Source organism: Orbicella franksi, chromosome 3, assembly GCF_964199315.1.
Source record: "Orbicella franksi chromosome 3, jaOrbFran1.1, whole genome shotgun sequence".
In the NCBI taxonomy this organism is placed as follows: Eukaryota; Metazoa; Cnidaria; class Anthozoa; order Scleractinia; family Merulinidae; genus Orbicella; species Orbicella franksi.
This window is the reverse complement of record NC_138147.1, coordinates 11053207-11066589: the sequence shown is the minus strand read 5'-3', so window position 1 is coordinate 11066589 and position 13383 is coordinate 11053207. Positions and strand designations below refer to the sequence as shown.

General features: G+C 37.2%; 1 protein-coding gene across 1 annotated transcript; it reads right to left on the bottom strand.

The window, feature by feature from the left end:
- Positions 1–4085: 4085 nt before the first annotated feature.
- On the bottom strand, positions 4086–11324 carry LOC145481250 (uncharacterized protein C1orf50 homolog). The gene is made up of 4 exons (XM_081459702.1): positions 11143–11324; positions 9881–10083; positions 7337–7477; positions 4086–5801 (listed from the first exon to the last, which is right to left on the bottom strand). Exons 1-4 carry the CDS (start codon positions 11162–11164, stop codon positions 5535–5537), a joined length of 633 nt encoding a protein of 210 aa, XP_081315828.1. The 5' UTR covers positions 11165–11324; the 3' UTR covers positions 4086–5534.
- Positions 11325–13383: the final 2059 nt, after the last annotated feature.

Here is a 13383-nt window from a genome sequence, read left to right as displayed (position 1 = left end):
GACGAAACAAAGTTCCTTTAAAACATGACCTGCTCTCTTGCGTTCTTTTTCGCGGTCGTGAAGAGAGGAAAATTAATAAGAACGCTTGATGGATTTATTTGATGAGTATTTTCGTATTCGTATTCCAACATAGTTTGTCAAAACTTGAAGCCTGTTTACGATTTTCACCTAAAAAAACCCTTTGCTTAGGAAAAAAAAAAAAATTCTAAAAGGTTTAAGAAGTATTCAGTCACGAGAAGCCGAATTCTGTTATTGGACACTCTGTCATTAACAGACACCATAACTGTTCCAAGCTGACAGGATTTCGCGTGCAAATGCTTCGTTCAGCGGTGAAGCTGCTATGCAAAAAATTCCCCGAGGCTTTTAGCTTGCCAGAGTTATAGCAGAAAGTGCACCTCGTACAACCGAAACAAAACGCAAAATCTCCAGAATCTCGCTACAGCCACGCAGGCTCATTTGGAGAAAAATAAGGCTTGCAAAGAACCAATCAGGTTAGAGACAATTATAGATGTGACTAAAATTGCGGTGGTATAACCATATATGGTATAACGAAGGCTCTGATTCATGTCGTGAAGGTGCTTTGTATAGAAGGTTTGTATCGGTTCGTTGATGAAAACACGTTCATGAAGAATCAGTACAACGTGTTACCTTTATTTTATAAGGTAAAAAACATGAAAGCAACCGATATTTGTTTACAAGGCCTGATGAGAACACTCGAAAGAGCTTGAGAGAATTTGATAGTATTATGTTAACTTATATTAACCCTACGGCGCCTGTGAATCGACCGCATAAATGCTTTGATTTTCCCAAACGTTCTGTCGTACTTCCACGAGTCTGCATCATGCCCTGTATATATATGCGCGTCGCCTTTTTTTTCTTGTGAGATCAAACTAGACTTGTAAAAGCCGCGCACGAACTACTTCCGAGCTTTGCCTACGCATCAGTTTAGGAAGATTTGATTCCCTCGGACGCTTTAAAAGCCTGGGAGACTGATTGACTGACAGTGTTGTTACAATTATACTTATTATACCACTATCATATTTTACTATTTTACAAGTAGGCATAAAAACGTGTTGCTCGCTCAGCAATTATGTGCTGCTAGGCAGTCACGTGCAAAGTTATAAACATTCACGAGAACGAGAGAATGGGCGGCATCAGATAACAGTTAAACAAAAAAAACAGCGAGCAGGACGAAAATAATAATCAAACAAAACAAAAGAGCAAAGCATTACTAACGTAATAATGAAAAACCAATGAAAGAGGAAGAGAAAAATTATCGAAACAGTAATACGGAAATAATCAGCAAGGGGTCGCCTTTTGCTCGAAAATCCGCAGGGAAGAACTCTAAACTCAAAACACAAAACAAAGAAAGCGCGCATCACTAACGTAACAATCAAACACAAAATAAAGAAGGCGCGCATCACCAACTCAACAATTAAACACAAAACAAAGAAAGCGCGCATCACTAACGTAACAATCAAACACGAAACAAAGAAGGCGCGCATCACCAACTCAACAATTAAACACAAAACAAAGAGAGCGCGCATCACCAACGTAACAATTAGTATAGGTAATCAGCCGGTTTCGAGTTCAATTTGGAATTAATTTGCACGAGTGAGCTTTTTGAAAACCTCACAAGTGCTAATTAATTCCAAACTGAACGAGAAAAACCGTATGATTACTTATTAATAATATAAACATGAAAAAATTCGCGTGGAGGAAATGCCGGAAGATCTTTCTTGAAGCCATTTTTTCTCATTCGAGGAAACTTTTATCTTTTATCAAAGTTTCTGCACTAAATTGTCGTCATCATTTCACGTGATATCATTGGCTTAGAAAATTTCCTATTTTCTTTCAGCCAATCTTAATCTAGAATTGCGATGTGTAATTTGCACTGGTGTTACACTTTTTGCACTGATGTTACACTTTTTGCACCGATGTTACACTTTTTGCACTGCTGTTACACTTGAACTGCACTGTTCTTAGCCAATCAAAATCCAGTAATTTTTTCATGTATATTATTAAACATAAAACAAGGAAAGCGCAAATAACTAACGTAACAATTAAACACAAAGCAAAGAAAGCACGCATCACTAACAATCAAACACAAAACAAAGAAAGCGGGCATCAATAACGTAATAATCGAACATAAAGCAAAGAAAGCGCCATTACTAACAAAACAATCGAACACAAAACAAAGAAAGCGCTAATCGCTAACGTATCAAACAAATACAAAACAAAAAAAGCGAACATTGCTAATGTAACAATTAAACACAAAACAAAAAAAAGAGCAAATAACTAACGTAACAATCAAACACAAAGCAAAGAAAGTGCCATCACTAACAAAACAATCAAACACAAAGCAAAGAAAGCGCACATTACTAACGTAACAATCAAACACAAAACAAAGAAAGCGCTAATCCCTAACGTATCAAAAAAATGCACAACAAAGAAAGCGCGAATAACTAACGTATCAAACAAACAAAAAACAAAGGAAGTGCGCATTTCTAACGTAACAACGAATCAGAAAGCAAAGAAAGCTCTTTACAAACATAGCAATCAAACACAAATCAAAGAAGGTGAGGCACACTAACGTAACAGTTAAACACAAAATAAAGAAAGCGCGCATCACTAACGTAACAATGAATCAAAAAACAAAGATCTTTACAAACGTAACAATCAAACACAAAACAAAGAAAGTACGCATCACTAACGTAACAATCAAACACAAAGCAAAGAACGAGCGCATCACTAACGTAACAACGAATCAAAAAAAGAAAGCTCTTTACAAACGTAACAATCAAACAGAAATCAAAGAAAGCGAGATACACTAACGTAACAATTACACACCAAATAAAGAAAGCGCGCATCACTAACGTAACAATTAAACACAAAAGAAAAAAAACGACCATCACTAAGACAACAGTTAAATACAAAACAAAGAGAGCGATCGTTACTAACGTAACAATTAAACACAAAACAAAGAAAGCGCGCATTACTAAGGTACAATTAAACACAAAGCGAAGAAAGCGCGCATTACTAAAGTAACAATTAAACACAAAATAAAGAAAGCGCGCATCACTAGGGTAACAATTAAACACAAAACAAAGAGAGCGATCGTTACTAACGTAACAATTAAGCACAAAACAATTAAAACGCGCATTACTGAGGTAACAATTAAACACAAAATAAAGAAAGCCAGCATCACTAACGAAACAATTAATCACAAAACAAAGAAAGCGACCATCACTAGGGTAACAATTAAACACAAAGAAAGAAAGCGACCATCACTAAGGTAATAATTAAAACACAAAACAAAGAAATTATCCATCACTAACGTAAAAATCGAATACAAACAAAGATGGCGCGCATTACTAACGTAAGCGATCAAACAGAAAACAAAGAAAACGAGCATCACTAGGGTAACAAATAAATACAAAACAAGGGAAACGCGTATTACTAACGTAAACAAGCGAACACAAAACAAAGAGAGAGCGCATTACTAACGTAAACAATCAAAACACAAAACAATGAAAGCACCCAGTACTCACGTAAACAATCAAACAGAAAAGAAACAAAGCGCACATTACTGACGCAAACAATCAAACACAAAACAAAGTGCGCATCACTAACGTAACAATCAAACAGAGCAAAGAGAGGTCGCATCACTAACGTAACACAACGTAGCAGAGCGCGTGCTTCAATAAGGCGCAATTAAGAAAGGAACGGAAGAAGAATGCAACGTATAGGAATGTACAAGAATGAATAAGAACTTGCATAAGTATGTGGTAATTTATGCGTCCTTAGTCAGTTGTATCATGTAACGCGACGGTTGGGATCTCTTTCAGCATTCAAACGTTTCTTCTTGAAATGCTCTTCCCGTGCTGTTAAAACACGCATCACCAACAAGAATACACTTTTTAACAATGAAAGAGATAAGAGCGTCACTTTGCTTTAGTGATGCTGCTTTTTGTTTCTATATCTGTCGGAAATGCTTGAATTTTCTACACTTTTGAAAAAGATGATTCAAGATTTGGGTAAAAGTTTTCGAGTTAAACCGTTGTGTGTACAGTAACTGGGAAAATTGCAGTGTTAAGACCGTCAAAGTTTATAAAGTTTACGGTGAGAGTTCTGAAATTACTCGAAAACCGTAAATGATTTTTTAAGGGTGACCCAAACACTTATGAGGATATATTTTAATATAGTGTCAGGATAGATATCTTACCAGTACTTCCAAAATATTTCTAAAACGCGTACGTCATTAATTCCTTATTGTTTATTGCTATAAAGAATTGTTGCCAAAGTGTGCAATGCACCATCCATGGGAATCAAGCTAAAATTAATAACATTAAATACAATTGTAAAATATAATACCATCATCATGATCCATTATGTACTCTTTAAAAAAATACCTGCTTATATTTGGTGAAGGAGTTGCTTGCAAGTAAATGCCTTTTATGCATTACACATTCGGCAAAAGACAGTCTTATGTACGAAACTGTGCCAGTCTGGTTTGTCACGTTCCCAAACCAGATGCATTTTTTTTTTTATCAACAAGCTCTTGCAGTTTCTTGCTAAATCCACTGAAACATTGCTATGCGATTAACATTACTGAAGTCCAGACCACGTGACTGTCTTTGGGTTATAAATGATATATGGTTTTGAACTTAGTGCAACACCCAGAGTGGGGGAGCTCCATTACAAAAGTGCTTGAAATTATGCTTTTAGCACTGCTGGTCCCCTGGAACCTGGTTATGTGTCTCAGCTGAGAAAAGAGGACAAGTCTCCCCAGGGATACCGCATCAATCAGTTCATCACTTCTGTTCAGTTCTCGCTTTTAACACATACTATCACGATTGATTTAGATAATCAATGGTTATATAATAAATAGATAAGCCACACAAAAAACAGATATTTCTGAGGACATTAATTTGTAATACTGCACAGCAACCATTGGTCTGATATTATTATTATTATTATTATTATTATTATTATTATTATTATTATTATTATTATTATTATTATGATACAGATGACAATACTTATATATTTTTTGTTACTAAGTCTGACCCAATCTAATTTTAAAAATTTTGAAATTATCAGCCTTATAGCAGTTTTCAAATGAGCGTTGAGAGTAATCAGGCAATTACTTTGGTTTGGGTTTTACTGCCGCTTGAGATTGGTGAGGTGGTCTAATTGGCAAGTAGTTGGTTTGGTTTTGGTCTTATGACACAATTGAAAACCACTCTAAAAGGAATATGTTAATACCAATTTCCATGACAAATCTGAAATCTACTTGAGCAAAATCTTAACTTGTTCTCAGTGGCCAGTGACAGACTTAGTAGATCTACAGTACACAAGGTAAATGCTTGCTTCAACTCACTGGCTTCATCAATTGTTTCTGTAGTTTATGTACTACAAGACGAACATATGAAGTCCATTGCTTAAATTTTAAAAAACATGTGGCTTTGACAGTTGCTTTCATTCTTCTGTCATTCTAAAAGCTTGTGGTAAATGTCTGTTTTGAGTTTCCTTTACTGTGGTTCTTCAACAATCGGTTCTGTTTGATCACTAACATCTTCAATCACAGTCTTATGTTTAAGAGCTGCCTTGGCAGAAAATCCATTGTTCTTGTGTGGTGGTAGAACATATTCAATTGCTGGAACCTCTGCTGAAAGCAGTTGGTCCACCAAGGCGATGTCTTTGCTACGTCGTTCGACATCCTCAGCTTTAGTCCAAGACATGTCAGCTTCAAGTCGATAAGATCCTAATGCCTCATGAGGACAGCTTGGGCCCCATTCCTGTCAAAGAAACTCACATCAATAAAATCCACCAATATTTTTTACATACATTTATTTACAATACTAACCTTACTTATATCACTAAAATACTTACAACAGCAACAATTCTTAAAATATTTTTACTAATGCTAGTGTAAATTTAGAGTTAATTTAATGTTTAATCCAGTTACTTGTAAGGTCAGATTGTTCTTAAATTTAAATTAGATTTTATTATTGTAAATATAGATTTTAGTTTAAACTTTAAACCTCCTTGTATAGTTTTTACTGTTTTAGGAGCACCCAATTAAACACAAAGCTCACTTGTGGATGAGCTGAAGTAAATATAAAGCTACTTACAATACTAGCATTACTAACAAGTTTACAGGGTCTTTACAATACTGCATATTACTAACTGTACCATTACATGACTTCTGTATATTGTGGGGGGAGGGGGACAGGGGATCAGAACCTCCCGCTTCCCATACCCTGCTCTCCCACTTCCCGTACCTTTATCTCCCAGCTCCCACCCTTGTCCATCTTGCTCCTGTAAATAAGGATACTCAAAACACATCCTTGTCATTTAGCTGCGCAATCTTTAAGCGTTTCTTTTCCTTTTTTCCTTTCTTTTCAGCCTTGCTCTTCTTACTCATGTCTTATACATGTACTAGACACAGATAACATGATTGACATGTCTCACATTTCTCATTTTTTTTTAACATCTCATGTCTCACATTTCATGACCTATGACGTAACCACCGTAAAATGGTTTCCAATTTTACTGGAAGTAGGCCTCAATTTTTCAGCCCAAGAGCAAATTTTTATTTTTCCGTCAGTCCAGAAGTCTCAAAATAAGCTAAATGTAAGTCAAGAAACATTTTGGGTTCTTCCGCTTCCTGCCCTTTCCTCTCCCACTTCCTGGTCTTTCCTGCCCTTTGCTTTCTGACCCTCTGCCCCCCCCCCCCCCGATTATCCCGGGCTCCCGCCCCCTGTCCCCCCTATTTATTACTAATGTTACTTACAATACTAACATAACTAGCATTATGTTTCTCTTTCATAAAATTTCACACCAAATACAACATTAACTAACTTATTACCAACTTCTACCACTACTTTACAGTTGAGTTTACTTACAATTACACTATTCACTTTTTCACATTAACGTTCAATGAAAACACTTTAATTACTGACAATAGTTGTTATAGAGGAGAAGAGCTAAAAGAGCAGTCTAACTGCACAAACAAATTCAATAACATAGCAATGTAAGAGAACCATGAGGAAAAGTGTGGGTAACTGAAAAATGCCTGCAAATTATCTAGACTTGACCGTAGTTAGCTTTCTAACCATTTTCTTTCATGAGATGACAGGAAGTCAGTACTGGAAATAACAGTTGCTCAGTGGACATTGTCTGACAAAGTTTTGAAATAGCCTACATCATTTTATAGTCTGGTTTGTTATCATGTCTGAGCACTAAAATGGCCTAACTTTTTGCTGTAAAGATCTTGCTCGTGGACCATGCTTGCTGTCAAACATGTTCTAAATCATCCATACTTTTTTACCTTTGGTGAAAGCATCGAGAAGTATGTTGTTCCATTTTGTCTTTTGTACAGGTAATACATTTGGCCTGGTCTTTTCTTGAAGTTGCAAGCAGCATGGTGGAGTTCAGCATCTCGTTTGGTCTCCTCTAACACTTTCCTGGCCTGAAAATCAACAAAGTAAGTCTTAGCCTGTGGCAGAATGACTTCAAAAGTCCACAAAAAAACATCTGAACAAAAACAAAATTTGCATAAATTATGATAATTTTACACTTCTTGGCCTCATTGTTAGTGTGCTCGACTCGGGATCAAGCGGTCTGGGTTCACGCCCTGACCAGGGACATTGTGCTGTGCTCTTAGGTCAGACACTTAACTATCACAGTGCCTCTCTCCACCCAGGTGTATAAATTGGTACCGTTGAATTTAATGCTGGGGGTAAAGTAACCTGTGATGGACTAGCATCCCATCCAGGGGGGAGTAGAAATACTTCCAGTCGCTTCATGCTACAGAAACTGGGATAAGCTCCGGCTTGATGATCCCCTTGGCTTGTATGCAGACTTTACCTTACCTATGATAATTTTACATAATGTATTTATAGTCAGCCTTTAATCCAAGAGACAAGTGATCATCACCTTGTTTCACTTACAATAATAGTGCTGCATTTGTATTGTAGTCCAGAGAATAGAGTGTCTGCATGGTGTTTGGAAGGCCACACGTTCAATATCAAATTCTATATCTCCAGCTCATGAACGTCTTTCTAATTTCACCACAAAGCCTATGATTTACCATGATAATCTTTCTGCACTTTTCCCTATACCAGGGGTTTCAATAAGTTTTGGATCAAGAGGGTAGTTTAGAAAAACAGGTGGGTAGTTTCTTGGAAGGCCCAGAGGGCCTTCCCAACTAGGGGAAACAGTGTCTAAAGTGGTAATCATTTACAAGATAAAATATCATATGTAGTGTTTCAGACAGAAAATATTACTTGAGGGCCGAAGTGGCCCCTGAAGACCTTTTTTAGGGGCCATTTTTTTAGGAAAGGAGCCCATTAATTGAAAGCTACAGAAGAAAAAAATGCATCAGAGCACCAAGGAAAATAAAGCAGTTTATTGAGATCTATGATAAAATTTTGAAGTGTCTATACTCAATAAAGTTTCTTGTGAATCAGAAGGTGGCAGTTGTTGTTTTGTTCATGCCTGGCTGTTCAGATGTGAAGGATCTGTGCATTACAAGAGAACAATCCATAGGCATACATGACGTAGTCAATGATCAAGGGTTTGCAATACATTATAGGCGACTTAAAACATGGTCAGCCATTTGGAAGTTTTGTGATGTAAGAGAATCAATACAGCAATGCAAAAGGATGGATTGACTTCTCTTCTTATGTTGAGTGTTGTAGAAGCAACGATCTTTCAACATGATTTTCTAGAAGGACATAATGTGTGACAAAATAACCATTATTGATAGTCAACACAGAGAAATGTAGTCGCCATTATGGCACTAAACAAGAAGTTTTGTTCACCAAGGATGAAATGCTAGTTGCATTGGCAACTGTATCAGTTGCAATTTCAAGTCCTGGGATGGCTTCTAAAATACTATGCCTTTGTTAAGCCTATAGCCTTGTTAATAGCCTTTTTGTTTTTCTGGGGGCCATCTCTGAATGCAAGGAGGGATTCCCGCAATGGCGCAGTCTCGCAGAAACATTGCTACATAGACATTGGGCAGCACTTCTTCTCACTAAGAGCTGTTAAAACTCCCTCCATTTTTTTCTGATACCATCTGTCAGAGGCTTAAAAAACAAAGTCTGTATTCAAAATATCTAGATTGCTTTCCAGGCAGGTACTGAATTCTGGCTTTTGAAGCATGAGATTTAAAGTAGTATCGCTATCTACCTTTTAATGGATTGTTACAGATGGCTTTTCTGGGTTGCCCCAACAATTTGCTGGGACCCTTTTATATATCTGGATTGAGATGGACTGTGAGAACACCACTCCATCCAGTTGAGACTGGTATCTAGCGATCAGGACTTGTGATAATTCAGATAAATTTGTTCCATGGACTATTCCAAATTTTTGTATTTTACTTTATTCCCAACAATCAGATAAGTCTACACGATAAAATGATGGCAGCCGCACACTAGGTGATTTTTTGTCGGCCAACAAAAAATTTCCTTTTCTTGGCTAGTGTGTGGTGAATTCAGACATGCTACAACAAGATCAGGGCTTGTCAGGCAATATCTGACAGTGCTAGATCTCAAAACGTCTTGCTGGGCCTTGTCAGCTAGTGTGCGGTAGACCAAGATGATTTGTCTCGACCAATTAGGAAATGTCACGAAAGTCACATCAGTGGAATAGGTGTCATCTTGATTTTGGATGACTCCGCCCCTAGCCTAAACGTGGTTTGTCGCGACAAATAATTGGCTAGTGTGTGGCAAGCTGCTGGCCTGACAAATTTTAACCTGATTTGACCCTAGCACAAAATCAGCAGTTCTATGATAAAAAATCAGCTAGTGTGCAGCAGCCTTTAAGGAGCATTAGCCAGGGGTTTAAAATCTGTTCAGGAAAAGCTTACTTGTTCTTGAAGATGACGAATCTGTTCTGCAATCAGTATGAGTTTATTACTAGCAGCACATCGGACAAACTGATCAGCTTTCTGTACTTCTTGAGCTAACACAACCAAGTCATAAGGATCTTCATGTCTGTGGACTCGCTCAGGGTTTACAAGCTGTCTAGTGGCTGCTGAATCAGGATCTTCCACAGTGTGTGGAGTGAGTGCTAACAAACAAACACAACATTGAAAATAAGGTATTTTAAATTATAATCAACACACTAGATATATCATAATTATCTTTTAGCATGATCTAGAGGCTGACTTGGCAAATTCTACATCTGATTGGCTAAGCAGGTACTCATAACTGAATTCAAAAGGTCCCTAGAAGGCATTTACAGTCTTGTTTAGTTTTGTGGATGTCACAAAATCAACATCAAATCAGTTTTATTGATTTTTGATGTTAATAAATCAGCCATTAGGTTAGTAATTTAGAAAACTACTTAAAAATAAATCAAACAAGTCTAACGTAGTTTCCAAACTTTTCTGGGGAAAAGCATGCCCACAGACTCAACTAAAGGGGGGTAACACTGAGCCTTTTCTCTGATTTTCACTTTTTGGGAAATGTCAACTTTAATAATAAAGATATTTTAACAGGTAGCCTATGTGGTTTCCAGAGGGTCCCTGCATACCTAAAAAGCTAACAGTTAAAAGTCTAAAAATGTTAGCCATTCTACTTACAAAGTTAAAGTTAATAATGTATAAATTACAAAATAAACTAAAACTTAAAGGTTCTTTTGAATCAACCCATTGACCTTGCAAAAGGTGACTCTGCCAGGGCTGAGGGCACTTGCACAACTAGGAGTGATACCCAAGGTATATTTTAGCAAATGTTTGACTGTGACAATCAGCCATTTCATGTACCAAAACGAGACATTGACTGCTCAGTCAGTGGTGAAACTGATGTGCCGTAAGCTTATCGAATTAATCACATGAAATTTGCTATAAATGGCTGAGTAGGTACAGAGTACTGTATTATGTCATGAGCTTATCTTATCCAGTTGATTATATTCGACAAAATTATCGTAAAACATATTGTAAGACACCAGAATAATTCAACATCCCTTACTGAATATCAGCATTTGTACGACAAACATATCCACAGGAAGGAGTTTGTAGAATATTTTTGATCTAATTCGTATGATTATGAAGATCGCCAACCATTTACACATAGAGCAATGGCCTGTAATGATTTCAACGAGCAAACACAATTTGAATGTACTCACCCAAGAGAGCAGGATCATCCATAACGAAGATCAATGGATTTACAACACCAAACAGCTTTAGAAGATACAAAATGGAGAGGATCTGAAGAACTGTATCTTTCTTACGCAATGCAAAGTACTTTTCCTCACTCGGCTCCAGTCTCCTCTGGCGCAATAATTACAACTGTACACCTTTATCACGGGCTCGACCCCCACCCTCCCCCTACCAAGGGTTCTGGTTTCAACTCGATATCAATTGGTAACGCCCTTCCCTTTCTGGGTGAAATGTACGTAAATATATACGAAGTGCAAAGAAACGATAATAAGAAAGACACGATTGACCAATTGCTATATATTTTTTACCTTACAGGTACACTGTAAGAGCATGTACATTGGGTTTTCCTTTGTTATTGAGTTATTTTTTTGTAAAAAAAATACCTCTTAGTCGGCGCGTCGGGTATGTTATGGACGGGTCAATGGATGAGTGAGTGAGTGAGTGAGTGAGAGATGTATGTATGTCACACCAATCAGATTGGATCTACTATAAACAGGCAATCAAATTTCTTGTTGTAAAGGTAAATGGTATGTGAGAAGATTTGATCCCGACACAGTTTAGAACGGCCATATTTATTCCTCTATGAAAGAGGAGGAAGTATTCATATACTGAGCTTACTTCGACATTTTCTGTGGGTTAGGCTGAGGATTTTAGTTACGAACGAGATGAGCCTTGAGGTTTGGAACAGTTCGTGTGTTAGTAGTATGCAAATGCAACGAGATATTTTTATTTTTAGTTACAAAGGTAACTTGATACTTTTGTTTTTCATAAGGAGTAAATTCAATTAGAGGTCACGAGTCGTCGCTTCTAGTTCTTAGGACATGTTTTAGAGGAAACGAGACTATTTAGATTTGAAACAGTTCTAACGTTTACAATAGTAAGTGCAGGTGACGATTGTTTTGTTCTTGTTGCATGCAAATATAACGAGATGCTTTTATTTTTTAGTTACAAAGGGTAATTAGACACTCTTGTTTTTCACAAGGGAGTAAATTCAATTAGAGTTGACGAATCGTCACCACTCTTTCCCACGAGATGTTTGCTATCTTTAGTTACAAATGGTAACTTAACACTTGTTTTTTATATGGGAGTAAATTCAGTTAGAGCTGACAAGTTATCGGCTATTGTTCCCAGAATTATAAACAAAAAAAGCTTTAATTTCTGGACGGTTTTTACGTCTCTTCAGTAGCAGTTTATTTTTATTTGATGGGCGTTTTATGACATTCTTTTCAGTCCGATATTTTTAAAGGTAAAAAGTATCAAAACTGCTCAAATGTTCTTTGAAGACTGCGTGGCACCAAGTTAAAGAGCAATTTAATTAAATCAGACTTTCAATGTGTCGGAGAGGTTTTTTTCTGTTTCTTTCTATTTTCGGTGAAGTAGTGTTGTTGTGTTGTGTTGTGTTGTGTAAAAGGGTAAACTTACGACACGCATAAAATGCGAAAAGGTCTCTTAACTTGAGTATTTTTGAGCAAAAATTCCTCTTGGGGGTTGGAAGGGCTATGTGATCGGTGAGTGAGGGAGTTATGCATGTGCACGTGTCACACCAATCACAATGTGGGTTTTATCAAAGAACGAATCAAAGAAAAAAATAAGATGGTATCTACATTAATCTGGAGACGTGTCAGATTACTGTAGTTTGTTCAGTCAAACATTTTATGGCTTACTATTTAGCTATCATACCATTACCGATGTGACATCGTATGTACATCATAAATTCCCAGTTTTTTTCTTGCGGTACATCGCAACCAAAAAAACTTAAAATTAACCAAATCATTACTGTAAACAGCTCCATGAATGCTCCTATCTCCGAGACTTCACACACACAAAAAATAACTCTTGCACGCCCTGCGTGCCTATGGTTTCTAGTCAAGTTGCCCTGGGCACTATCTGATAACAGCTTAGACTGACGGGTTTGCCCTGGTTAAATATCCGGTTACTATTATTAAGAAAGGTTCGGATTGATGTGAAAGGTGTAAGACCCCACGGGATTCGAATCCATAACCTCCCAGATGTCGCCAGGGCGCTCTAAAAAAGGTACCTATCAGAAGAAAAAGAATGATCAATCCGATGAACGCTGAGTATTCTAACGGAAGTGGAATTCACGACTCCCAGATACGGGAAAACGCTCTAGAGCTACTGAGACTGGTGAGGGCTTGGCGATTTGTTTTGCTTTATAAAATAATTGAGCTACTACGCGCGCTCTCATT

Excerpts from the sequence above, each read along its gene's own strand:
- LOC145481250 (XM_081459702.1), bottom strand. The coding sequence starts at position 11,164 with ATGGATGATCCTGCTCTCTTGG. Across the intron at positions 7,478-9,880 it reads TTCGTCATCTTCAAGAACAA|GCCAGGAAAGTGTTAGAGGA; the intron begins GTAAGCTTTTCC and ends GTTGATTTTCAG. Across the intron at positions 5,802-7,336 it reads TCTCGATGCTTTCACCAAAG|GAATGGGGCCCAAGCTGTCC; the intron begins GTAAAAAAGTAT and ends TTTCTTTGACAG.